The following is a 27,252-nucleotide window of genomic DNA, read 5'->3' as shown; positions in this document are numbered from 1 at the left end:
CTTCTCAATATATTATGCTGACATAACATATCAAAGTGTCAGGTTAAAAGGGCCAATGTGGGTATCAAAACCTGAGTTACAATCTAGGCTCAGCTACCAACCAGGTCTTCCTGCCCTGGGCCTCAGTTTCCTCCGGCTGATCCCATTGTCTCGATGGCCTATGAACGCTGTTTCCTTCCTCCTCAGGCCCCAACAGCATGTGCCCCTCAAGGCTCATTCCTTGTCCTTGGGTTCTGTACTCATGCATTTTCTGGACTTCAGTGTTTTCCCCTGTGTCTACACTAAAGATTCTCCAAGAGAATTTCCTTCAGCACTAACATGGGAACTTCAGTAAGACTTCTCATCACTAATAACTGTGGGTTCAGGACTTACATTTCATTATTTTGTGTTTGCTGAAGTGCCCAGCGTAACAGTGGACACACAACAAAGGCACTAAGATAATAGTGATGAATAAAAATCATTACTTAGCTGAGGATTCACCCCAAAAGAAATGCTTATGTCCCTGAGCTGTACAGAACTTCAGTCGTGTAATTTAAACTTAGTAAACATTTAACAGTTTACTTGTGCACCGGCTCCCCCAGACAAAAACAACAGAGTGATACAAGAGGAAGACTCTGAAGCAGGACCTCAGGTGAGCGCCACAGCATTACATTTAAAATGTAATGATATGATATCATGTTGCTCGTGCACTGCACAATTTACAGAATGTCATCACATGCAGTAGGGCACTTGACTGTCACCAGGGACCTGTTAGCATCCCTGTCACAGACAAAGGAACTGAAGCACTCACAAGGCTGAGGTCAAGGAGAGCCGTGGTAGGGCTGGGACTAGAAGCCACGTCTCCACCTGAGCTCTCTCCCCGCCCCACGCTCCTCACATCCTCATCTACACTAGCGGTTCTCCACTCGTCCCTTACCTCACTCAGGCTCCCGTCCCCACCACAGCACCTAAATCACTCTGCCAAGTTATTACTGATAGCTTTAAACTGTACAAAGGTTGAAATATACAGAAAAGTACAACGAGAATAAAAATTCCTTCATCTTACAACCTAAGGGACATCACTTACAATGATGGGTGTGTCTTTATTCCTGTGCACAACTGTGTATGTGTACATATATAATTTAATACAAAAACATCAGGAGCATTCCTCCATGCTTGACAGGTCTTGCATAATTTCAACTAGCTGCATGGCCTTATTTCATCATATGGACATCAATTTATTTAACCAACCCTACTAGTTATATTTCTAATTTGCTTACAATTTCTTAAACATCATATACAATGTCGTGACAAACTACTCGTAAAAGGTTTTTGTGCATATCGATGATGATTTCCTTAGGATAAATTTCTGTTAAGTGCATTTTCTGGGGAGAAAGGATGCACACAAGATTTTTGATACTTCTCAACTGATCTCCCAAATTTTATACCAACATACACTCTCCAAAATAATGCAGGAGTATACTGAAATTACTTCCTTCTGGCTAATGCTGTTATTCACATGTGCACACATATACATGTACAGATAAAAATCTAATAATCTGACAAGTAAAAACACCTCTCTGCTGTTGTAATTTCCATGTGGGGGGATAACTGCTCTTGTCTTGAAATACTCTCTTCCCTTGGCTCCCAGGACACTCTCTCTCCTGCTTTTCCTCCTTCCCGCCCATTATCAAACACTGATGTCCCCTGCTTCTGTCTGTAGTCCTGTTCTCCCTCTTAGCTTTTGAACCCGGTGGCGATGAGCTCACCGACCTGACACCTCATTGCCATCATACAGTTGTGCCTGAATCCAAACGTGTCCCGTGCGCAGACCCTTTGCTGGATCACAGAATCTTATACCCAGTGACTGATTAGACATGATCAGAGCCAGAAACCAGGGGGGTAGTGTAGGTCTCTCCTTCCTGATGGCAGTTTGGCCTCCTGATTCTATCCTCTAAAGCTCCTCAAATCCCCAGTGCATTCCCACACCCCCAAACCTCCTTACACTTATGTGGATCATGGGCTATCTCCTCCACCATGCACGGGATAGAACAGGCTTCCAACTGGTCTCATTTCTCATCTCATCCCCTAGAACTGAATTTCTAAATAAAAACCTGATAACTCTAAATGGCTCAAAATCATTCCATGGTCTTCCATTGTTTACAGCAGAATTTCCCAAACTAAGGTTTTCTGAGAGGGTTCCTACAAAAAGAGCTCAATAAACACCTTCCCCCTTTGGAAGAGCCTTAATGAGATTAGCATTTTGTGAGCTCTAGGGAGACCTACAGTAAAGAAACCTGCCTTAGCTTTAAGCTGGTGTTTTCCAAAAACACTTGACTGTAATTTTTTGAAGATCACATGTTGGAGACCAGGGCCCGAAGGCAACCATTCTAGTTTTTCAACACCAAAGGGGCCACCATTTTCTAAGGGACTTAGGCTGGCCACATGATGTTGGCTAGAACAGGATGGCCAGTCACAATTGAGTTCTTAGCTCCTGTTTAATGGATATGGAAGTTCAGTTTTACAAGATAAAAAGAGCTCTGTGGATGTGTGATGGTAGCACAACAGTGTGAATGTACTTAATGCTGCTGAACGCTTCGAAAATAGTTAAGATGGTAAATTTATGTTATGTATATTTTACAACAATAAAAAGAAAAGGAAAACAATCAGTTCTAAGCCAAATTGTCTTTTAAATCTTCATGAATGAAGTGTTCTAGATCTCCACTTATTTGGAGGAACTAATTTGTCTAGTGCTCAAAAACATATATAGTACCCTAAAAGTAGATCTGTTCTTAGGCAGGGCACTGTTTTCATCTCTATCCAAAACATCATGATCTCCTTTGCCATGGATGAATTCAGAAACTGAAACCTCCAATTTTGGCAGTGTTGGGAACCTACCTAGTTGAATATTTTCACTGTATGTTTGGCTAAAGCAATGCGCGGTTTGAGAGCTCTCTCACTTTATTTTTTTAAGTTTATTTTCAGAGAGAGAGGCAGAGAGAGACAGAGAGAGAGAGAATCCCAAGCAGACTCTGCGCTGTCAGCACAGAGCCCTAGGTGGGGCTCAAACTCATGACCAGGAGATCATGACCTGAGCTGAAATCAAGAGTTGGATGCTTAATTGACTGAGCCACCCAGGCGCTCCTCTCTTACTTTTTGTTTTAAATTTATTTTGAGAGACAGAAGAGTGAGTGGGGTAGGAGCAGGGAGAGAGAGAATCTCAAGCAGACTCTGCACTGCCAGCCTGGAGCCTGACACAGGGCTCGAATCCACGAACTATATCATGAGCACAAACCAGAGTCATGCTCAACCGACTGAGCCACCCAGGCGCCTCTCTCACTCACCTTTTTAAGCAGCTATATAGCAGGAGGTAACAAATGACTGTGTGTGTTAGTATTATACTGTCATAAATTTTGTTCTATCCTCAGTCTAACATTCTCTATGGTCTAGACAGCCAAGGAAATGCAACACAAATGAATATAAAATCTACCCTAAGTGGTGCTTCTCGAAGCCACATGAATCTTCACAGAATCCTAGATAGCTTCAAGAACTCTCCTCTTTGTGATATTCATGCCCTCCCCAGTCACTTCTTACATCCACCACAGCCCGTAAGTGTTCACCTCCTAGTGCAATTTTTTGATTAGAAATACTCATCCTGTCACTGGTAGAGTTATGATAACTAAGACTGCTGGGCAGTTCTGTACTCTGCAATCAGCCCAATCGAGAGGATTACTGAGTGCTAGGAGGTCATTCCTGGAGAGGCATAGAGGAAAGCCTTACCTTGTTTTCTCCAAGGGATGCTGAAAAGGCTACTATTTTCCACAGAATACAGGTACTAGACGGCCCTCCCAAACTTTCTTGGGGTTCCAGTTTTTAGCTATTAATGTAAGGACAAAGCAAGCAGTGTTCCCCTTGGCCATCAGCATAAAGTTATTGTAAACAGAGCAAGTAAAGCAGGCAGCAAACAGGCAACCAGATTCCAAAATGTCACATGCAGTATCTCTTCTGTTTATTTGTTTAGTCCAATCATACAAGACCCTCCCCACAAAAAAACACGAACCAAACAAAAAAAACCCCAAAATCTTACTAATAGGTTTAGAAAAAAAATAATGTTGTCTTACTGAGTTATGGTTAAAATCCTATATATACATTGCTCCTGCTCCTGATGTAAAACCATGAAAGAGGACTTTTATATCAAGGAAATTAGTTTGCAACATAGTAACTTCTAAAAATGATTAAACACTTTCAAGTTTTTATCAGAATAGGTGCTTTTAAAATTAACTTTTTTTTAATTAATTAAAATTATTTTTGTTTACTGGAGTAATTGCAGAATGAGTTAAAATAAAAGAAGCTACTTATGGGCATATCTGAATTCATGTGAGAACTGCACCCTTTAGCTCTAAACACTTCAAAATAGGACTATAAATCACTTCCAAAGAAGTTATGTAACTGTACTGTAAACATTTCTACCAGGTTTATAAATATGCCTCACCAATTTAATTACACAGGCCGAACCAGCAATCCACACACACAAAGGGGAGGTGGTGGGTATGCCAGCCTCTGAGACACATGGCACCTTGATCAGGAGAACACACTTTAGAGCCAGACTGTCTTGGAACTGAATCCTGTCTCTGCCATTTATTACTTGTCTGTCCTCAGGTAAGTTATTTAACTTTTCTGTGCTTTAATTTCCTATTCTGTAAAATGGAGACAATATTGGTCTGCACCTCATAGCCGTGTAAATGTGTTATCATATGTAAACTGCTTATAACAACGTGTGGCATCTAAAAAGCTATGTAAGTATTTGTTAAATGTACAGAAACTCTGAACAAATTCCATGGGTACTGTTTCAACAGAAGGGTTCTATGCTCCATCAACTTATAACAGTTAGAAAAGCTAGGGCTTGGCTATTTCAAAGCATTCGTAAAGGCAGCAGATGCCACAGAGCCAAGAGGCACCACAGTTTAAGAAGCAAAGCCATTCTCAGTGGGCTGGGGTGTGGGTTAGGGGGACAAAGCTTAAAAGCCAACCTATGGGAGACTGACTGGAAATCGAAGAGCTGGAATCAGAGCGCTTTATTTTACTCCCAGGATGGTGAACTAGAATAAAAAAATAAACAAACACAAAGAAACAGAGACAGAGCAGGAAACGCAGAAACTGGTCAAGAAAGACAAACTGGCAGACAGTGGAGGAGCCTCCTGTATACCCACATGCAGCTTGGCCAGCAGGAAAAGGGAAAGGCCGCAGTTGAAGAGGGTTTAGCCACCGGAACCTGATCCCCTCTCCTCTGTTGCAGCCCTCACATGCCTGTAGCTGCAGCTGCCATCGTTCACATGAAATTTCCCATCTTCTTTTGCCTTTGGGCTGGCATGCCCACCCTTTCAAGTTCAGCATCCCAGGGTCTTCCTTCAGTGATCACCTGTCTTAGAAGCATCTGTGCTGAGGGCTAGGTGTTCATTATCCCCTCTCCTAGCCATGGGAGATGCAGTCCTTCCCTGCATGGGAGGAGCCCAACACCCTCCCCGAGTTTCCGGCATAGGAATCAGGAGCACTAACCAGGAACTTCAGAGGCTTCATTAGGCTCCTTTCCAGGCTAGTGTTAATTTAACGGCTCAAACCGAAACACTGGAAGATGCCAATAAATTCCTAATTCTTGTTACTGTATCTCAAAACATGTCTCCCCTGACAGCATCCACCTCTCCTGCTTTCTCTTCTTGGTCTACTCAGGCACCCTCAAGTTCCAGTCTGTGCTGGTGGAGTGACATCTAGGTAGCTTAACAAAGTAAAACCCAAACAGACCCACTAGCAACACTTTGTGTAAGCATGAAAGATAAAGATCAGCAGTGAGGGAGTACCTAATGTGTAATTTATGCTCAGGAAGGTTCCTTACCTCGGCAGGGATCATTTTTCACTAAAAATTCATCCAGGGCCATCCATCCTCCACCAACTCGGACCATCACTGTGCTGCGCAGGATGCGGACCAGCCGCAGCTGCTGAGAGTCTCCAAACTGCAGGACCAAGGGGACAGTGATGAGTGACTGTGTCCTAGAGCAGGCCGAGGCCTTCTTCCCAGAGCAGACTGTATTCAGACATGACACATGACAGTTTGACAGTCTGCAGGAGAATTTTAACTATTTGGCATTTTTCACAAAAGAATTTAAAACATGGAACAGCTGAGATATCAAGGTAAAGACCAGTGTCTTTCTCTTGGGATCAAGTTAGCTTTTGGTAGTCATGCCTCTACTGTGGGGCAGGGCAGAGGATGGACAAATGTTAGCTCACCTCGGTTCTTTTAAACATTCTGCCCAAATTAAAACCCAGTAGTAAAATTCTTTGTTACGTTAGTTTGCTTTCATAAATGGTAGACATAAAGTATATGTCAACTTCTGAATACAGTGCGCTCAAAAGGTAAATGAAGAACAGCAAATACTATTTCAAGCCTTAAGGAAACCCTTGCAAAGCCATCATTATTACGAGCTTAGAAGGAAAACTGATTTTCCACACAAGGTTTTCAGAAATAAGCCCTCTATATTCTCTAATTGTGAGGTCACCAAGCAGAAAAGTTTCTTCAGCTAAACAAATGATTATAGAATTTTACTAAAAAATTTAGTTGAAGAAAATAAAATTTTAATCTACCATGATTATATAGTATTCAACAATCAATTTCAGAGATTAAGACAAGTATGACTTTCTGATATTTATTTTTTCCTCTTTCCTCACCTAACATCCCTATTTCTTAGCCCCGTTAACATATGGAGTTTCCTACTGCATAATAAATTACCCTCTTCCTAAAATAAGAGGCAACAAAAGAGAATCATGTGGAGATCCCAAAACAAAAATCAAACATTTGGTTGGAGAAATAGCATTCCTAAAATTATTTAATTCAAGGAGAATGCTGGGGTTGGGGTGGGGGCGGGGGAGTGAAGGGACTAATTAGTTAATTTACATTTTTAAATTTATAAAGGAGAACCACAACTTTGAAACAAGGCATAAAAATTGAAAATGCCAGAAAGGATGTTTGAGAAAGACACATAACCAACCTCCCTGAAAATTAATATATTTGCAGTAATTCTCTGTATTACTCTGCACTGGCTCAAGTGCACTGTTTATATAGGCAGCAAGGTGACTGAAAAAGTATTACCCCCCTCCCCAATCCTTTACTTTGAAAATGACTCCATTTTCGAATGACTATATCTCTCATCTACAGTTGTTAAGATTTTATACAGAGTGACCACAGCAACAGCATGGTGTAATATAAAAAGCACTGAAATGGGTGCCCAGAGATGTGAGGGAATAAACGTCCTGTCCTGGGAAGGAAGCTGCCTCTTGGGCCTCTGAGGGTGCCTCCCTCATCAGCTGGCCCAGCAGAAGAAACGGGAGGCACCGCAAGAGGAACGGAGAATCCCACCACAACCAAGAGCAGTGACGCCAGAGTCACTAGTCGGGGTTCTCTCTGGCTTGGTGAGGAGAGGGAGGAAGTAAGGGCCACTACATCCTCCACAGCGAGAGTCTGGAAGGGACTCCAAGAAGTACCTTATCCTTCTATTAGTACTGTGCCCTGTACTTTATCTGTCAGTGCTTAGAATTACTTCATTTGACTCATTCCTCTTTTGTCCTTATTTTTTTTTTCTGAAGTGCTCTCTGAAAGATTCTAACTTGTTTCTGCTGAGCTGTAAGGAAAAGGGGGTTTGATCCAAGCCAGTAGCAAAAGTGGCTGGGGGGGGGGGGGGAAGTTGAGGCCAGAGTAGTAGAAGGGGCCATAGCAGCTCTAAAAATGGGGAGCTGTGCAAACCTGGCAAAGCTGGGCAGTGAGGCAGAGGCCCCAGAAATGTCTTGGGGTGACAGTAACTTGTTTCCCTCTCTTCACTGGAAAATCCCTTACAGTGACCTGGGTTCTTGCAGTGGCTCTGACACTAGCTGTGTGACTATCAGCATGGGATCCTTTGGGTCTCAGGTGCCTCATGCACAAAATGAACTCCAGGACTCTGTTTCCAATATTGGAGCTAACTCGTCTGACCCTTACTGTCAGTGGAGCAGTAGAGGAGGAGGTCACTGCCACTTCAAGGACCCGCCGGCTGTGTGTGCAGGTTATTAGCAAACAGGTACAACTTTTAGGTATGACTTGGCACTTTCATGCAATGACATTTTAAACCCAGTTTCTTTCTATCCTCTGTTCTTCCCACTGGCCCAGAATGTTATTGGAGTGAATGACTGTTGCAATACCTAGAACCTAATATTGACTGAAGGCCTCAAATAAACTCTTAGTGGTTCTGATTTCATATCACAAGACAGACTTTACCCATGCAACTTCCTTCCATTTGAAGGCACAGGACCCCAGAGCCCTCAAAAGATCTGTATGGTTAGAATTACCAAGCAGAGTCAAAAGCATTTAATCTTTTCTTGCAAGTCTAATTTGATCCCTGAGATTTTGGCTGGCTGGACATAATCAGCACACTTGAGGCTATGGCCAATCATGACTGCTACACTATAGTTCTCAGGCACCTTATAATTATAAAACATGTAAATACAAGTAAATATTAATAAGGCCTTTAAATGGATGGAGTACTTAAGTACCCCAAGACTTTTTTGATTTATTGTACATTATAAAATTTGTGTTAACTGTCAAAAGACTGGTATAAATCAGAACTGTGCTGTTTGGTATTCTGATTTCCAAAACAGAAGTATAAGACCTGGTTGCTTTTAGAAGCACGTTGGATCGATACCACAGCTTCAAATTCCCCTGAATCACATTACTTCAAACTCAGTCCAGCATAATACCATTTTTAGCCAATCTAATTTTAAATGGAAAATTTCATCTCCTTTAAAAAATAACGTACTTCTATCCTGCTGCTAAGACAGCTTTACAATATCAGCCCTGTTAGCAGTTTCTCCACTTGGTAAGACAACCAGATGTGACCCAGGCATGCTTCAGATTATGTCCTCTCCCCACAGCAAAGAACAGGCAGCACGAGCTACACAGACCATTTCCACCGAGGAGAATGTTGCAAGGCACACTGTACCTGATTGCCGAGGAAGAACTATAGACAAAAGAGTAAAGGATGGAGGAAATAGAAGAAAAAAAAAAAAAAACAGAGAACATTTTGTCAAATTAACACTAAGGAACAAAAATCATGCAATCACGTTACCAGTCTTCAAGCATATTCTTCGAGAGCTCCTGCCACAGGGGCGTGGTTTTACAAATAAATTAAGACCTAACTTTTCCACTCTATTGCTCTTGTTAATTCATGTCTCTCAAAGGCATTAAAAAAACAACAACAAGAAAATAAAAAGCAATAAGCAAGCACAAGATTGCTTAAAGTTTTATTAACTAGATGCCCTGGACTGGATCCAAGGCACAATCACCCAACACTTGCCAGCTAAAGAGCAGCCCAGGGTGGTTTTGGTGTACTTAGAAGACACTTTAACATACTGATGGAACCTAGATTCCCTGTTTCTAACTCAGTACAAAAAGCTGTACAATCTGAACCCTCTTTACCAATCCTAGATTTTCCTTAGGACTTCAGAGAATCCAGATAAGCTGAATATATTTAGAAGTGCTGTTTCAGATCCCTCCTATGCCCCAAGCCAGGTCCCAAAAGAAGCTAGAACACAGCATCATTCATGGTCAATTACGTCCACACTCAGCACAGCCTTCCAGGGAAGACTACTGAGGCTGGCGTCCCCTTAGTGATCAGCTCAGAGCAGACAGAGCATCCTTTGGGACCTTGACAGAGTTCCTCCAGCCACCTCTGAGCTCGGGAGCCACTCAGGCTCACAATGCTCAGCACTTTGGGGTAATCCGTCAGTCTTCAGGTAATTGTTGCCTCATCTTATGGAACAAGTGTCTCCATTTCCCTAAAGACTTTGGTCAGCAAAAGAGAGAACTTCGATATGTCTCCTATACTGGAACTCAAGTACAAGCCTGTTAGCTAAATATGACGCTATTTTTCAGATGGGACTATGTAGGGCACTAAGCTTAGCCCAGCAGGACACCTGACCTCTAGAACCTACAGAGAGTGACCACATCTTAAGTCCTACTGGCTCTGGTCCTCCAAGCGTTGGTAGAGGGAAGGTGGGACCATCTGGTCAGCTGTGTGCCAGGTTACTTTCACCTGGAAGGACCATATAGGAGGAACAACTACCACAAAGGACTAGTTTTCTCTTCCTTACCCGATATTTATTCTCTCCAATCTGCTCCACCTGAAACCTTTTTGCACATTTGCACTGAGCCACTTGTCTTGTGACCTATTGGTTGTGAACAACAAAAAAAGGAAAGTGTGAGGGGTAAAACAAGACTTCCTCTTCAGAGAAACAAAGATTTTTACATGTAAACAGAAAGCTAATTGTTCTCTTTTAGATATTTTAGATTTTTGATACATGCATTTATCCTTTATTCCAAATTAATACATGTCACACATTTGTTGGTCATACATTTGTTTCCAAGTTCCTTCAGAGAAATGTGCTAATATGCATGCATCAAAATCAAACCAAGTACAGCAAACTATGAACTGTTTTAAATTTAAACCTAGGAGCCTCAGAGTCCCCAGAGGTTAGTCCTGGGGTGTTCCAGGCCATACCCAAGACCTGCCCCACTAACCTCTCCTTTTCTAGGATCAATAAATCCTGAGATCTCCATGTGTTACTAATGAATTTGCTATTTTCAATGTGATGGATGAGATTTTCAACATGGAGAAAATTTTTAACTAGGCAGAAAGGTTGGTTGGTATACACCGTGTTAAACATTACTTCACATTTTACTCCTTAAATGCCTTATTTGAAGACCACATGCTCCTGGATACTGACACAGAATGCCCAGGACTGAGAGAGGACTTGTTCTAGGCAACATGGTGTCTGTGAACTGGAATGGGTGTGGTAAGTCTGTGAACATGGGAGGAACCACAGATGTGACTCATTTGAGTAAAAAGTCATCTAGACTGAAAGAGAGAGCTCAACAGCCAGAGATACTCTGGGGAATCATCCTCCAAATGGGAATTTGCCAAACAGGACTCCAAATAATGATCTTGTGACAGTTAAGTCACAGGGCTGATATGGTCATTGCACCCAACCACTATGGTCAAACATGTGCTCAAAATACAGTTATTTCCCATACCTCGTCTTCAATTTTATCTGCGTCGGTTGTTGGGCGGTAAGCATCCTTGTTGGGATGCAGAGCAGCCACAAATTCATAGTAATCGATGTAGCCATCTCCATCTCGGTCAAAAATGTCAGCGACAGCAGTCATCTCTAACTTGGTGGTAGGAAACTCTGGAGAAAAGCAATCACATTTGGAACATTTTAAAGAACAGTGCTTACTTGGCTTGCTGGAGGACATATAAATACTTCTTGAAAGAAAAAACATTTATGTCTTGCTTTTTGCTCAAAAATAATATATGCCCACTTAGAAAATATAATGTTATAAAGACACAGTACCCAGAGACTTACTGTTAAGTTTTTAGTGTTTTGATTATAGACTCCCTCCTCCCCCACTCAAAAGAAAAAAAGAAAAGAAAGAAAAAAAGGCAGTATTTCAGGTATATTGGAAGATGTGATATTACAACTACCCACAGGCCTACCATCCACCATGAGAATTTACTTATCTGCTCCACTACTGCTGGATACTTTGATTATTTCAGAATAGTGACAATATGGACTAGGATGAAGTTTTTTTTCTGTTTAGACAACTACCTTAGGCTCTTGAAAAACTGCTTCCCAAAGAAGTGTGAATATTTACAGTAGCCAGGGTGATTTATTAAAATGTGAATCAGATAGGTCCCTCAGGTGAAAAACCTCTGGTGGTTTCCCACTGTCCTGCTGCCTCTAGGATCAGAGGTCAGATCTGCTCTCTTCACCCAGGGCCTACCAGGCCCTGCATGAGTTGGCTGCTCTTGACCTTTTCAACTTCATCTCTTACCACTCCCCTAGATCATGACAGCCCAACCACATTAATCTTTCTACTCCTAGAACATACCAAGTTCATGCCCACCTCAGCGCTTGGAACCTGCTGTTCCCTTTGCCTCTCTTCCCTTAAATATCACCTCTGCAGACAGGCCTTCCTTGGCCACCCATGTAAAGTTGCACAGCTGTGAGATGTGCTCTGTGGCCCTGGCAAGTCACCTAGCTACTTTATGCCTCAATTCTTTCTCTTGCTAAAAATAATTGAGATCATGTATTTTGTAAGCTGCATACAGATGTCAGAAACTGGTATTATGAAAAATTTTGAATTTCAAACACTTTACTTAGAACCTCATCATTCACAAAAGTTGGCTCTTTAATCTACACCTCAAACAGGTTTTACTTGCCACTCTGTGTCAACAAGACCTTTTTTTTTTTATTCCAGCAAAATGAAATTCTTCTTTCCATCAAAATGATAGGCCAATTTTAATAATAAGCAGTTACGTTACTTCCTCCCTAACCCTACTGCTTTAACTTCAGAAAGACTCTTTAGCCAGAATATCGCTTGCTTCTACCAAGTGCAAGGAATGCAGATGTGACCCATGTTTGGAAGTATGAGTGAACTCACTGGATGCTAGAATGCCATCAATAAACTCCTGACGTGTTATCTTCCCGTCCTGGTCCTTGTCAATTCGCCGGAAGAAATCCATCACCCGAGATTTTTTGTGATTCATCCAACGCATATACTTTTTCCTCCAGACATCGAAGTCAAAGTTGGCAAATTCCTTCAACTAGAGAGAAATCATAGGTGTCAACACGATTTATTCTTTTGGCTCTCAAATCTGCCCGGAGCATACCAAAACTTTCAGACATTCAGTAAAGCCATGCAGGCCTTCCGGAGGGGCATCAACAATGACATCCGTGTGCTCTTTGTGAAGGCACAATCTGGGTCCTTCACTTAAAGCTGTGATTGTTTACATGAGCTGTGGTATAGCGGAGCAGTGAGAGGAACGGTAACTGAACAACCACCATGGAAAATATGGAGCACGCGGAACAAGAATGGGTGGAACCAGCCTTGCTTTCCCTTTGCACTTTTCGAAGGATCACCTTCTCAGATGTAAGGGAATGGATTCTATCCCAGAAGAGAAGTCCTTAGCACTCCTCACTTATGTGATTTTGAAAAGAACTGTGGTCACACTGAGGCCCGGGTCGGAAGGCTCATGTTTCCCATCATTTTCTGAGATGAGAAAATTTGAGTTCTGGCTGGAAGCATTAAGAATCCAACCCGTGCGTGCAGCAAGCATGTTTCTTTGGAATGGTGCCAGAGGGGGCAAACTGCCCGTCTGACCTCCATGTGAAATATTTGGCTTTGGCAGAGGACAGCAGGCCTGAGCAGTGGGCAAGGCGAGGTTTAGCTGCTCGGACTACGTTGGTGAGACAGACTCAGAATGACTGAGACAGGGCAGCCGTTCTCCCCCTGGTCATTCAAACTCCAAAGTTGGAAGGAATAGGGAAAAAAGAAAAAGCCAAAAACCAAATATGCTTAAAACTCAACTGACCTACAGAAATAACAACAAAAAACACAGAACACTCACTTCCGGGCATAGCTGCTTTGACAGGCACAAATAAAAAAAATATAGAAGATATTAGAGGTTTGTTTTAGAAATTAGGAAGTGTAGTACTAGATTTTTTTAGGTTGGTGTTAATGATACTTCAAAATAGATTTGCTCTTCATCATTAGTGAATATTCAGAGAAATCACAAGGTCATAAAAGTTACCCTTGTTTCCTAATTGTGTAACTTACACCTTTACATAAAGGGCCCAATAATGGTTGTTAGTGTGATAAGCTGCACACCTGGAAGTAACTCAGCCAAGTTCTGCTTCTGATTCTTGACCACAGCCAGGTGCTGAGGAGGGTCGCATCACAGACCAGAGCCTCATGGACTGGCTGGTCACTTGCTTGCTTGCCTTCCACAGCTAGGTGCTATGTATGACCTACTCTGTTGTGAGTGGTCTCCTCACCCATGAGCTTTTCTCCTAGGGGGCCTGAAGGACACAGTACTGGCTCACCCTGGTCTGTCCTCTCCTTCTAGAGAAGTAGGTCAAGGTACACATAGTAAGAGGGCCTCAGAAGGTTAAGTCACCTCCCTCCAGGAAAGGATGCTTGGCAGGGCCTTACCTCTTCCAGTCTATCCAAGGCATCGTTCAGCTTCCGCTGCCGCTCCAGTGCTAGCAGCCACACCTGCTGCCAGCGGGCAGACAGCTGGTTGATTCGTGGGTTTTTCGCTTCAGACTGTGAAAGGATTGGCATGGGAGGAGGGGTGGACTGACTCAAGGACTTCCCTAAAAGGAAAAATAACTACGAGATTAGAAAAGCTGCTTTTGTCAGTTCACAGAGAGAAAGTGCCATATGTGTTAACTTAGGAGACCCTTAAAATGGTATCCGGTCAGTAAATGCAAAAAAAAATATGGGCAATATTCATGTATTAGGACTGCTCATTTCAAAACTATTGATCTTCCCTCCCAGCCAACAAGTACTTATTTCATATCTTCAAATCAATTCTGTCCTCAGCGAACTGAGGAAATGTCAACTCAACCAAAAAAAGCAGTGGCTCTAGAGGAGCAGATTTATCTTTTAATTAAATTAACACAAGACAAACGTAAACAGCTAGCACTGATGACCAAAATACTGGAAAGGCCACTGCAGTAGAATCTGCTCAACCACTTCAAAATTATGCCAGTCCAAGAAAATGGAATACAGTTACTGCATGTTGGTATACAAAGAGTGAGTTTCAAAAAAACATTTTAAAATACATTTCAAAATACAGTTTTTGAAAAAATGGGGAAGTTTTTTGTTTTGATTTGATTTTAAAGTAGGCTCCACAACCAATGTGGGGCTTGAACTCACAACCCTGAGATCAAGAGTCACACGTTCTACTGATTGAGCCAGCCAGGCGCCCCAAAAAGAAGTTTTTTGATAGGGACTTGGAAAGTGGTCATCTTCAAATAGCAGGAAGGAAACACCCTAACACAGGAGGCTAGAAACATACTGCTGCCGCTGCGGGATTTCTCGATGAAAGGCGTGTGAGCAGGCTCTATATTCTTCCTTTTGTACGTCTTGGTGACCCGGTCCACATCAGGCTGTTTGCGAGTCATTTCCTCCATAAACATCTGTCAGACACAAACAGGGAAAAGAGTTAAAGAGTTTTCTTGGACTGAGACAGAATCAGGCAACTCCACTCACAAAGCCCAAGCTCATGATGGACAGACCAATTCACAGATGCCTTTGTACACTGTCTCACTCCTTTCAAGAAACAACTGAGCAAGGCACTTACTTCATCAGGTATGGGAAACCTGAAGAGATAAGACATGGCTTCTGACTCCAAGGAGCTCACAGCTGAGTGAGGAAAACCAGGAAGTCAGAGCAATGAATGCCACACAGGATACCAAAGAAGGACCTAGGAGACCCTCTCCTGCTGGTGGCTGTGAAGACATAGGCTGCCATGCTGTGAGCGTGCCAGGTGGCTGAGACCTGAGGGCAGCCTCTGGGAGCTAATGGTGACTCTTGCTTGACAGCCAGCAAGAACATGGAGACCTGGTCCTATAACCACAAGGAATCAGATTCTGCCAACAACTGAATGAGCCTGGGTGAGAACTTGCAGCTGGGGCTGACATCTAGATTTTGGCCTGGTAAGATCCTAAGGAGACCCAGCTAACTCAGGCCCAGACTCCTGCTCCATGGAAACTGCAAGAGAGTAAGTGTGTGTTGTTTTAAGCTGCTAAATCTGTATGAATATGATAAGCAGCCATTTAAAAACAAACACACAGGGCAAAGGAAACGGGCTCCATGAGCAACACAGGAAACACCGCGGCCACATGACATGGTGACAATACCTGATGTTCGGCAATGAGGGCTTTAACTCGGTCGATGTTCTGAGGGATCGGCTCCTGGTCCCTCTGAATGAGGGTGGTCTCGGCCCACTGGATCCACGCCAGAAGTTCTTCCAAGAGCTCGGCATTAGCCACCAGTTCTGACAGGGCTGTTTCAAGACGCTGCTGGTGCTGCTTAGCCCACGTCAGGACCTAGGGAGAGAAAGAAAATCCATTGCCTCTCTCAGTCAAGCACATCCTTTGTTTCCAAAGTTTTTTCTTCCGTCTGATCCTAACAATGACTTTAAGGGGGAAGAACACTCAAATACTCCAGAGGCCTCACTCTTACTCTAGTGACAGAGCTGGAATGAGCAATCAGCACTCCTGGAAGCAAATCTGGTATGAATATCCTATTAAACACAGGACTTCTCGGGAAGGAAGGAAAAATACCAAACCATGTCCACTGGAATTAATCACTGAAACCATCACTACACCAGCGCTATTCTCTCAGAATGCGGCTCATTACCAAGAAAACAGTCATGACTAAAACGCTAACTTAATTCTTACTGACATATTCATGGTGGGTGAAAAGAGTCCTTATCTGGGGGTGGGTGGGGAAAGCTCAGTAGCATTTTCTCACCAGAAACCCACTTCATGGGGCACGTGCTGTCCCCTCTGCAACCAGGAACCCACCTCCTCAAAGCGAGCTCGGATGATAGTGATCCAGTGCTTGATGGTAGTGATGCAATCAGGATGGCACACAGCCAGGATGGCTTCTCCCATTGCTACTGCTGCGTTAACATCCACTCGCTTTTCTTCCACTTTCTTCATGAACTCCTTGAACAAAAAAGATTTGAAAACAAAAACTTGAGAAATCTACTCTAGCAGCACTGTTAGTTTACCCTGTGAGGGGGAAAAGATTTCAATGCATTTTTCCCTCCTCTATGTGTTAACACAGACCTCAAGCCTGCATTTGGGTGTCTCTGGCACTTTGTTCCCAGTTCTGAAAGAGGTGAAAAGGTGAAGGGTTTACACAAGAATGACTTCTCAGGGCTCCTGGGTGACTCAGTCGGTTAAGCATCCGATTCTATTTTGGCTCAGGTCATGATCTCGCAATTTGTGAGATCAAGTCCTGTGTTGGGCTCTGCACTGACAGTGTGGAGCCTGCTTGGGATTCTCTCTCTGCCGCTCTCCCACTCATGCTCGCTAGCATGCTTTCACTCTCTCAAAATAAATAAATAAGCATCAACAAATAAATTTAAAAAATGATTTTCTCTGCTACAGATGACAAGGTATAGGGACCCAGAAAGGTACCTCCTATCCCACACCAGGCATGACCCTCTTCCTATTCTTAGTTTTTCTTCAAAAAAAAAAAAAAATCCTGTTTTTATTCATTTCCATGCATATAAACAATACAGTCTTAGACAAATGACAACTATAAAACACTATGGATATTTAAAAAATACTGGAAAAAAAAAAAAAAAATCTGCAACAGAATACCACATATAAAGCCCAGATCAAAATCTCCTGATTAATTTCCCACTTTATTAGGACAGACCGTGGCCCTCAAGACTGCATTATATTCTGGATATATATATTCTATATAGAGCTTGGTAAGAGGTCCAGTGTCTGACGCTGGTAATGTGAGTAAAGGCAAATGAAGCTGTGTGCAGGTGAGGATTCTAGGGGGTGGTACAGCCCACATTTTTCTTTATATGATACCACGCTGTTTTCACTTGTTTACAACCAATACACATTACTTTTGTAAAAACAAATGAATGACGTTTAAGGTGTCAAAAAACCCACTAGTCCTTTCCCTTTCATTCCTGCCAAACCAATAATCTGGACCCATTCTGGTTCCAGTCCTTTGCACGTGAGGTTGGAAATTCCCAAAAAGCAGGGGGCAGCCCTCACCCTGGTGGGTAGCATGGGTCACTGCACCCTGGGGCTGGATTACCTTATGGGTGTCAATGAGAGACTGCAGGGCCTCCGTGTCATCAGGAAGTGCTCCCCGAAAACGAAGCGTTTGCTCTGCTTCAGAAAGCCACTCCAACAGCATGTGGACTGTGTCCCGAAACTCTTCCGCCTGAAATAACCAAGCACAGCAGATTGAGCCTCTCTGCAGCCAAGGTCCTGGACATTGGGGTAATGTCAGAGAAAGGGTCGGGCCTGAACGTCTTTGTGTGTCACAGGCACTGATGACCCTATCAAGGCCCCACAAAGGTCATCTTTCATTTGTAGATCTTTAAAAACCAAATTAATTTTTTTCTCTAATATGAGTGAACATTAAAATCTTGTAGAACATTCAGAAGATCAATGTTTGGCTTTACATTCGAGACTGGGTGGAACTGATCCTGATAAAGAAATGAGAATGAATCTGCTAGGATCCTCTCCCTTGGGCTGTCGCCAAAAAAGTCTCTAACCTGTTTTAAGGCCTGCTCCAGTCGGCTTTGTTTGGAGACGGAGAGCTTACACACAGTGTCCCAGCGAGTGCTCAATTCCTGGAGCTGCCCTTTCACCCATGTGGTGTCATCACGGCTATTCTCAATCAACTCTCGGCCTGACCGCTTCAGTACCTGAACGGTTCCTGTTCGCTTTCCCAGTTCCTTCTGGAAAACCTAGAAAAGAAAAACAGAAGAATTAGTTTGCTGAGAAATGTTCTGAACCCATGACGTCAAACCACAGAGAAAAGGAATCGTTCAGTCCAGTTGTCCTTGGTAGGTGCTAGTCGTGTGTCTTTTATGCAGAGGGAGGCAGGACAATGTGTAAGAAAGAACCATCAGAAGAGGTGGCTCTCAAGATGAGTGGTGTGGCTCTGGGTAAGCTGTTTACCTGGAGTCCCGGTTTCCTAACTTGTAAAACAATAGTAACGTTACAGCAAGATTTCCAGAATCGTGGGAGTTAAGTAAGAACACATTCTGCCATACACATAATAAGAGTTTGTTGTAAATTCGAGTAAAGCTGAATGCTTTGTGCTAAAACAAGAGGATATAATGGAGGTCAACATGACAAGTGTAGATTACACTAAATACCACTGTGCAAGGTGCTGGGCTAGCGAGGGTCAAGGATAGCTCAGAAAAGAACTCATTTTCATTGTAGGAGTCAGTGGAAATGGGTATCTTGAGGGGCTCCTGAATTTAAATTCATTGTGTGACTCAACTGAGAGGTACAAACAAGAAGGGGGGAACCCCAAGACAAATTGTACACATCACCAAATCCAAATCAAAGCAATGTTGGCGAATCCTTTGTGACTGATGCAGAATCCCAGCGATACACACGGAGCGAGGAGCGGTCTCTCTGACAAGCAGAGACACAGGCTCTTCCAGACTTCCTTTCTCCCCTGGATGGTGAGTCGGAGCAGGAGGCCTGCTTAGGCGGAGGAACCCAGGGCTCTGCCTCCACGCGGCGCAGCTCCCGCCCCTCACCTTATGGGCGTCCATGAGGTTCATGACCAGGTCGAGGTCCCCGTGCACGGGCTGGTCCTCGGCCAGCTGCGGCTCCACCTTGTACAGCCAGTCGACCAAGGCCTGCAGAGCATCCATGAACTGACCCGAAAACAGCAGGGCCTCCTCCAACTTGTGCTGCCTGAGAGAAGCACACAAACCTCACTGTTTTGGGGGATCCCTTTTCTTTGACTGGCTCACAGTTCTGACTGCTGAAGGGAACACCGCTTGCACTCTACAGAGACAGGGCCCTCCATGCTGGGCTGGTTCAAAACAGATAAACAGTGATGAAGAGCTATGCCTAGACATTTTGAACCAAACTGCTCTCTAGAATGGATTTAGTACAGGAAACAAGTGCAGATACCCTTCTGGCATCTTAGGAGTCCAATGGTTATATATATGGATACACCCTAATGCCCCAAGTTCTGTGCTAATCACCTTACACCACTCAGGTGGAGGAGGACAGTTTCAGCCACGGTCTGAGTCAGGAGTTGTGTGACCCTGGGCTTTCTCTTCACCTCTGTGAACCTCAGTCACCTCATCCAAAAAATTGTGGAGCACAATATAAAGATATCCTAATACTTAGCATAGCATAGTGGGCACATAGGGACAGGAGTACAACTTATGGAACCAAACTCAAAAGCTTCAAATCCCAGCTCTGCTGCTTAGTAGCTGAGTGACCTTGGGGGAGTTAAAAACCCTCTTTATGATAGTTTCCTCATGTGTAAAATGGGAATAACAGAGCCCGCCTCAGTGGCTGTCAGGTGGATTAAGTGATTAGTAGCCCCTTTTTGGCACATGCTCATTAGTGATTGCCCTGTCAAGGGCAGGTATTACAATGGTTACACGAAGTGCTATGTGCAGAGGCTTTGCTCAGTGCCTGACAGTGAGAGAACTCACTGACACAGCCATCAGTGTCACAACTTAGTCACTGACAGAGAAGTGTAGTTACTAATCTTCTGTTGCTATTGGCTTGAGTTTATGGCCTTCTTGCTAATACGGTAAGGTTCAAGTTTAAAATGAGAATTTTAATACATTTTATTCAACTTCACAACTTGCGTTGAATGAACCAGAGATATTGAGATGCTACAAAACCTGTTATTGATGCATTAGCTTTATTGCCATTTTATGGAATCCAATTAACAGTCTTTGTTAGTTTCAGGATGACATACAGACCCACAAAGCAAATATTCGTACTCACCTCTCCACAGACTTGCCACAAACAGTATCCCATTTGTCTCTGACTTCTCCCAGTAAATTGTCAAGTTTCTGAGTGTCATCAGGAAGCAAAGTCTTTTCTTTCAGGGCTCTGCCAGTTCGAATTGTGGTATCATACACAGGCTGTTTGCCGCCAAGGGTTTTCTGAAATTCCTGTTTCCAAAGAGAACAGAAAGAATCCACACTAAAAGATGACGTCTTGATTTGGAACAAAGAAAATTTTTCAGTATTCAGGTTGGTAATGGATGTCACTACTTCTTGAGTTAACAACAGCTTATCCTCGAGAAATTTAAAACTTTTGGGTGCGCCTGGGTGGCCTATTCGGTTAAGCATCTGATTCTTGATTTCGGTTCAGATAATGATCGCACGATTAATGAGATTGAGACCTACATTGGGCTCTGTGCTGACACCATGGAGCCTGCTTGGGATTCTGTCTCCCTCTCTCTCTCTGCCTGTACCCCGGTCTCTATCTCTCTCTCAAAATAAATAAACTTAAAAAAAAAAAAAAAAAAGAAAGAAAGAAAGAAAGAAATTTATAAATTTTTGTTTATACTACATGTAGCAGTGCACAAAAATTTCTAAAAGCTTGTTGTTTTAACTGGTTACTCCCACAATCACTTTGTTTGAACAGTTATTTAAATGAGTGGTTTTTATGGTTAGACCCTATGTAGATACAAAACAGCTAGCTTCATCATCTTGATTTTTCAACATTAACCAATTTTTTTTTTTTTTTTTACTAGCTCTGATTTCCATTTTTTGCAAACTTCAGTGAATACCAAGGTCAGGACCTAAGAGCCATGAACTGCTTTACCTTATGCTTAGAAAGCTGGAGTTTAATTTTGTCCGGGTCATTGGATATCTCCAGCTCTGAGTCCAGGTGACTCTCTGCATCTTCTAGCCAATCAATCAGTTTTTTCCAAGCTTCATGGAACTGCAATTATATAAAAAGTAAGAATGAATATGCGAGCTACACTTTCATGTAAATCATACCAGAGGCTCTACACATGCAGCCCAAGATTGTTCAAGAAATTGGTAGCTTTCTTTCCTAACTTACTTGTTTCGCCCTCTTCCTGGCATCATCCAGTGATCGCCCTCTTTCAATAGACCGCTGGACAACCTTCTCCCATCGAGACTGGACGCTGACCAGCAAATTCTTGATCAGAACAACATCCTGTTTTTGGCTAAGGAACTTTAACTGATTCCCGGTTTGATCCAGTTCAATTATCTGGTCTCGATGAGCATTGACCTCATTAGCAAACACCTGAGGGGAAAATATAGCTCTTTTTAAACTGAAGATAAGATAGAGGAGCTTCTTTCTCAGCTAGTCCCCTCAAAAGGCAGGCGACATTGTAATGTCACAGTTACCTTGTGCTCCTCTATCTGGGAGAGGACAGTGTTTAGAATCAGGCTGGGAGGAGAGGCGATGTTGAGATTTTGCTCTGCTAGAGTGAGCCAATTGATGAACTCTTGCAGGGAATTCTGGAATTCTGTTGCCAGGTTGAGGGCCTCTTCCAGCTTTGACTGAATTTTAATTAAAACACAAAAAGAGAAAGTGCCAAATTCAGGAATTGTAGTTTCCAGGACAAAGGCGTGAATTGTACACTAAATAAAATGATCTCTAAAGAAGCCTCACTTAACCTCCAAACATGCCCTGTTTACAAACAAGGGGGCAATTTAACGTTAGTGTCTGAAACCAAAACAACTATGTACAAAAAGGAAAAAGCACAATTTGCAGCAAAGTTGCTTTCTCTGCCATTCCCCACTTCCTGGGACATTAAAGAACAGGGATAGAGCTATTCAGTAAGTGTAAGGGAACAGATCCTTCAGCGGTGACAGCTGCAGGGTCTGCAACTTGTTCTGGGCAAAGCCTCACTTCCCTTTGATATACTTTTTCCAGTATAAAAACAACTGAACGAAAAGCACTTTACTGTAAAAATATGGTCACTGCATTGCTCTATTTAAGTGTTTTCAGAAAATATGGCATCTGAAAATGTGAGGCTGAAGCTCATTCTTTTTTTATTTTTATTTTTTTAAGGAAGCTCTAGGCCCAACGTGGGACTTGAACTTATGACCCTGAGATCAAGAGTCGTGTTCTACCAATTGAGCCAGCCAGGTGTCCCTGAAGCTCATTTTTAAGCTACAAGCAGAAAAGGTGAGGGGGAAAAAAAAAGCCATAATATTCTAAGCAAAAATGTGACAGAAGATACAAATTTTTAGACACTGCTCTAAATCAGAATGGCAAAAACAATGGCTCATTCAGGGCATGTCCACTGCCCAAAAATGCACCCCAATTCCAGAGTCTACGAGCTCCAGAGAAGCTCTACCCACAACACGTAGGTGATGGCCTCTGTCCCTGGTCCATTTAGCAGGCAGGCATGTAATAATGACAGGTTGCTAAAAATGAATATATCTAAGATATTCATAGAAACCCAAGATGTACACTACAAATGTTATTGTTAACTGAGTTATATATACTGTACAGGTTTTTATTTTTCTTTGTATTTTCAAGTCACTTTTGTAACACAGAAAAACACTATTATCAATGTTACAAAAACGTACAGACCTAATCTAAACAAACCAAGAGAAAAATAAAATCTACCTCAAATTTATTACAGAAATGCTTAGAAATTAATAATATTGCAAGTTCCTAGGTAACAGGAAATCTTTCCACATCATTTTATCTATTTATTCCTTAATATAGCACCATACACACTTACTACAGAATATTAGTGATACTAAAATGTAAAGTCCTTGCAAAATCAGAAATAACTATCCCTGACACCAAGCCCTTGTTTGACCAGTTCCACCAATGATGGGTAAGTATATCTTGAGGCAACTTGCTCCATTGATGGGAAAACATAGAAATTTCTTGATTAGGAGCCAGAATCTGCCTCAGTTTCTTTAATTAGTCTTAGTTCTGCATTCTGCAGAAATTAGATGACAGTCTGTCAAAGAATTAGAACACAGCCCCACACTCAGTGTCTCTGGTCATTCTTCATATAACAGAATTACCAGATCTCACACTAAAGAAATTCTAGGAAATTAATGGTACTCTCAAAGTATCCATTTATATGTGTGAATACTTCTGTCCATTAAATTTCACAATGATAGGGTTCATGCCTTTGCTTCCACTATATAGCTAGCACAGTGCCTGGCACATACATGCTTAATAACTGTTGAATGGATATGGCCAACAGATTTGAACACATATTTTACATTAGATCTGCCCAGTACAGAAACTCTGTGCTGAGTAATACTCCGAAATTTGGTACTCATAAAAAACAATGTTGTGAGGCCTTGATCCCTGATCACTTTTCTTTTGAAGAGAATTTGATTTCTGAAGAAGAGTGGGAAAAGGTCACAAAATTTACTCTTCTGATTTTTTTAGTAAAATTATTTGCACACTGCCAAATTCCTGTGGAGAATATCAGCCCAACTCCCTGCATGTTCTGTTCCCACCCTCCCAATCCCAAGCCAGTGACTCCAACATGACCTTGTTTTTCAGTAGGAACACAGATCAGTGATTACTATGAGTTATAAGTCCATCACTCAGCAGTTAACAGCCTCATATGTCTCAACTGGTAAAGGCAAAAAAAGGAATGAACGACAAAAGCAAATATTGGCAGAAACCGGTACCATCAATGCAACTTGATACGGATGCAAAATAGAAATTTAACATCAGGAAAGATAGCTTGATTAGTACAAAAACGATTAAATCAAAAACGATAACCAGTTCTGCAACTTCTGGTACTATATAAGGGTCTCCGAAAAATCTTCACAGAAACTAGATGGTAATTACATGCGATGGTCAAGCAAACTACTCAAGCCCAATAATCACACACTGTATTTTGTGGTGATACCTTTCTTTCTTCCATCTTACTGCTGACCACATGCCACTTCTGTTCCAAGAGAGCTACACTCTGTTCTGTCTTTGAGCCAGACCCAGAATCATCGCGGCTTAGAAGCATGAGCCTGCCCTTGTCAAGCAGTTGATTATAAGTCTCTTCCTTGGCTTTGAGCTGGGAATAGAGTTCCTACCAAAAAAAGAAAAAAAAGTCAAAAAAGGGATTGGTAATGCCAATTCTCTGAAAGCCACCCACACACAGATTTATAAGCACAGTTGGAAAAGTCCAGGAAGGTCTCATCTTGATTAAAACCCTTTCTTTTGGATTCAGTTCAATTCCTGAGCAATGAATCCTACCATTCTTTGCTAAAATTGAAATAATTTTGTTATCAAGAAGATTTCCTTAAGGATCAGAGATCACAAAAGTAGACCCCAATAATTTATTTCTCCTTTACTTGAAACATTTGCCTAGAAATTACGTTGCCTTTTTTTCTCAGCCCCTTTCTTAAAATATTGTCACAGTATCTATCGATTTCTATAAGTCCCTTCAACACTCTTTTCTTAGACACATCCGTGTTAACATATTTGTCTTAATGCTCTCACCTTCAAGTCAATATTCTTATGCCAACTGACTGACCAACTCAAAATTCAACAGCTCACCAATGTATTTCCAGTCAAGCTTCCCTGTCACCACTGCTGCCTGTGGTAGGGGCTCCTAAAAGCCCACGTAAAAAGCAGTAATCCTTAAGGTCATACTATATTGTCGGTAAAAATGTGCTGCTTTGTAGACTCCTAGATACATACAGGTCTGTGAATTCAGAAAGTTCTGAGTAGGGGATTATGTTCAACTTCAAGAAGCTTCCATTACCATATGTGTATCAAGCTGTTCCCTTGCAGTTTCAGGAAGTCCTCCTGTGGGCTTAGATGCAGAGAGTTGGGTCTCCATTCTAGTCAGTTCCAAGAGAAAATCTTCAATTTCACTGTGGAAACCCTGGGCCTTTGAGAAAAGACACATCAGTAAGGTCAGCAGTCAATTCTCAGCTTCAAAAGTAGACTTCCTAAATGGCCACATGAGGAACCTATCCTGAGGGAGGAATTCTGGGTTGCTCACAGGGTTGTTCTGTTGCTGGATTAGCACGGGGCCAATATACTTACTTATTTTTGGAATCTAGCAGAATCCTTTGGACTTCACTGTAATATATGATAGATGTCTGATATAACCTGATGAATCAATTAACAGACTGAAGTACTATTGAACATGGACATGGGGAGATCCTCACTTGATTTAAGAAATAACTGAATCTGTGAGCAAGGTTTGTTATGGCAAAGATTTACTAACTAACTTTGAATAGTAAATAAAGAGACAAGGCTACAAACAAATCTGAAAAGAATCACTCAATCAAAAGCTATTCTTTCCAGACAAGTTCCAGCACAGAATTAACCATCTTCTTAAGACATGGAGCAGGGGCTGGGGTGGGGAAAGGAAGGTTGGTGAGACATTCTCCATATTGTTTTCCTTTCACTGACTCAGACAGGCTTTCTTCCGATGTTATGTGCACAGCTCCACCTCCCTAACTTGGACAATACACGCACCTGCTGCAATGTCAACTGAAGCTGCTGTTCTCTCTCCTCTGTTTTTTGTAACACTGACTCCCAGCATTGGTTCATAGTTTCCAAACGGCTCCTTAGGCTGCTGGCGTCATCTCCAGCACTAGATTCAAGAAGCTCATTGCCAGCTTTGTTGACTGTTTCTACTGTGGCTTGATGGGCCAGAACATCATTTTTTAGAACCTAAAAGATGTTGAACAATGTAACTTAGCTCCACAGATATCATCAAGCCTGGTTCCCAACGGTACACACAATATCCAGAGGCTTCTGGTGACAATATTGGGTCTCAAGGCAACAGGCTTAGAGATGAAAACTGAGGGCACTTACATGGTGTTTTGCGAGCTCAACTTCAATGACTTTTGGGTCTCCGCTTACTGGTCTCTGAGCATCCAACAACTCCTCAGTGTGAGTCAGCCAACTCATCAGTTCCTCTAAGGCATGCTGGAACTGGCCAAGGGCCAGGAGAGCACCTTCTAGTTTGTGCTATTCATAAAAAGACATAAAGGGAATGTTGGTCAGGAAATTAGAAAAGAGGAACTAGTTGTCCACTGATGCACTCTACCATCTAGCTCACCTGTCTGTGGGCAATTTTTTCACCCAGGTTCTCCCAGAGGTGTTTGAGTTCTGTCAGCGGTTCTCGGATAATGTCTCTATCCGTCTCATCAGTAGCTTTCTTTAACATCAGCTCACCCTGGTGATTGAGCTTCTCCATCTCAATTTGCTGCTGGTAAACTTCCACTTTGAACTCCTACCAAAGACATACTAATGTTAACATCAAACCAAATCTTTAGAAACAAAAAAGCAACTCTTCTTCAAAAGCCATTCCTATTTACAAACCTTCATTTCATTTAACTGATCTTTAACGGTGTTGAGGTCCGTGCCAACAGGGGGCATGGTGCAGAGCTTAATCACAGTGTTATCTAGCCAGTCAAACATAGCCTAAGATAGAAATACAAACAGTCAAAAACCAAAAGAACACAAGGAGTTGGGAGAGAATTAGCATTACCTCTGCTGACATAAGCGGACAAAAATTAAAGTACCTTGTGATGTCTGTGTTTTCAGGTGGGGGTCAGAGGTAAGGGATAATGATCTTTATTCCAGTGATATGGGGATTTAAGAACAGAACCAGTGTTATCAGGATAATGGCCAAAATAAATTACACTCTGGAAAAACTAAATGTGAATAGCAGTTGAGTATTTGTCATGGCCACCTAGCAAGCTCAGGATGTGGTGAAACTACTGTGCCAAGCTGTGCTTCAAGGTAACTTGGTTTTGGAACCTTTTGGCAAGCAATGACTTGCACAATAAGGCCTGCTTCACTGTACAGCCACCCTGAGGATAAATATGATGATGAAGAGCATGGCAAGAATCGTAGAAATTTGGAGGTATTTTTCTCACT

General features: G+C 42.3%; 1 protein-coding gene across 1 annotated transcript in view; it reads right to left on the bottom strand.

Moving 5' to 3' along the window:
• Positions 1–27,252, bottom strand: part of LOC122226225 (microtubule-actin cross-linking factor 1-like) — a 62,381-nt gene that overhangs the window by 6,972 nt on the left and 28,157 nt on the right. Inside the window, exons 19-40 of the mRNA XM_042949075.1 lie at positions 26,692–26,793; positions 26,429–26,602; positions 26,182–26,337; positions 25,840–26,037; positions 25,115–25,243; positions 24,263–24,436; positions 21,768–21,923; positions 21,457–21,663; positions 21,214–21,333; positions 20,386–20,555; positions 19,167–19,326; positions 18,165–18,359; positions 17,699–17,827; positions 16,435–16,578; positions 15,766–15,954; positions 14,922–15,042; positions 14,051–14,214; positions 12,500–12,662; positions 11,090–11,244; positions 10,150–10,224; positions 9,000–9,017; positions 5,870–5,987 (exon numbers count right to left, since the gene is read on the bottom strand). Of these exons, the coding sequence (XP_042805009.1) occupies positions 5,870–5,987; positions 9,000–9,017; positions 10,150–10,224; positions 11,090–11,244; positions 12,500–12,662; positions 14,051–14,214; positions 14,922–15,042; positions 15,766–15,954; positions 16,435–16,578; positions 17,699–17,827; positions 18,165–18,359; positions 19,167–19,326; positions 20,386–20,555; positions 21,214–21,333; positions 21,457–21,663; positions 21,768–21,923; positions 24,263–24,436; positions 25,115–25,243; positions 25,840–26,037; positions 26,182–26,337; positions 26,429–26,602; positions 26,692–26,793 (3,217 nt within the window). The remainder of the gene's footprint in view (positions 1–5,869; positions 5,988–8,999; positions 9,018–10,149; positions 10,225–11,089; positions 11,245–12,499; positions 12,663–14,050; positions 14,215–14,921; positions 15,043–15,765; positions 15,955–16,434; positions 16,579–17,698; positions 17,828–18,164; positions 18,360–19,166; positions 19,327–20,385; positions 20,556–21,213; positions 21,334–21,456; positions 21,664–21,767; positions 21,924–24,262; positions 24,437–25,114; positions 25,244–25,839; positions 26,038–26,181; positions 26,338–26,428; positions 26,603–26,691; positions 26,794–27,252) is intronic.

Source organism: Panthera leo, chromosome C1, assembly GCF_018350215.1.
Source record: "Panthera leo isolate Ple1 chromosome C1, P.leo_Ple1_pat1.1, whole genome shotgun sequence".
Taxonomy (NCBI): Eukaryota; Metazoa; Chordata; class Mammalia; order Carnivora; family Felidae; genus Panthera; species Panthera leo.
The sequence above is the reverse complement of the archived record's forward strand: the minus strand, read 5'-3'. Positions and strand labels throughout refer to the sequence as shown.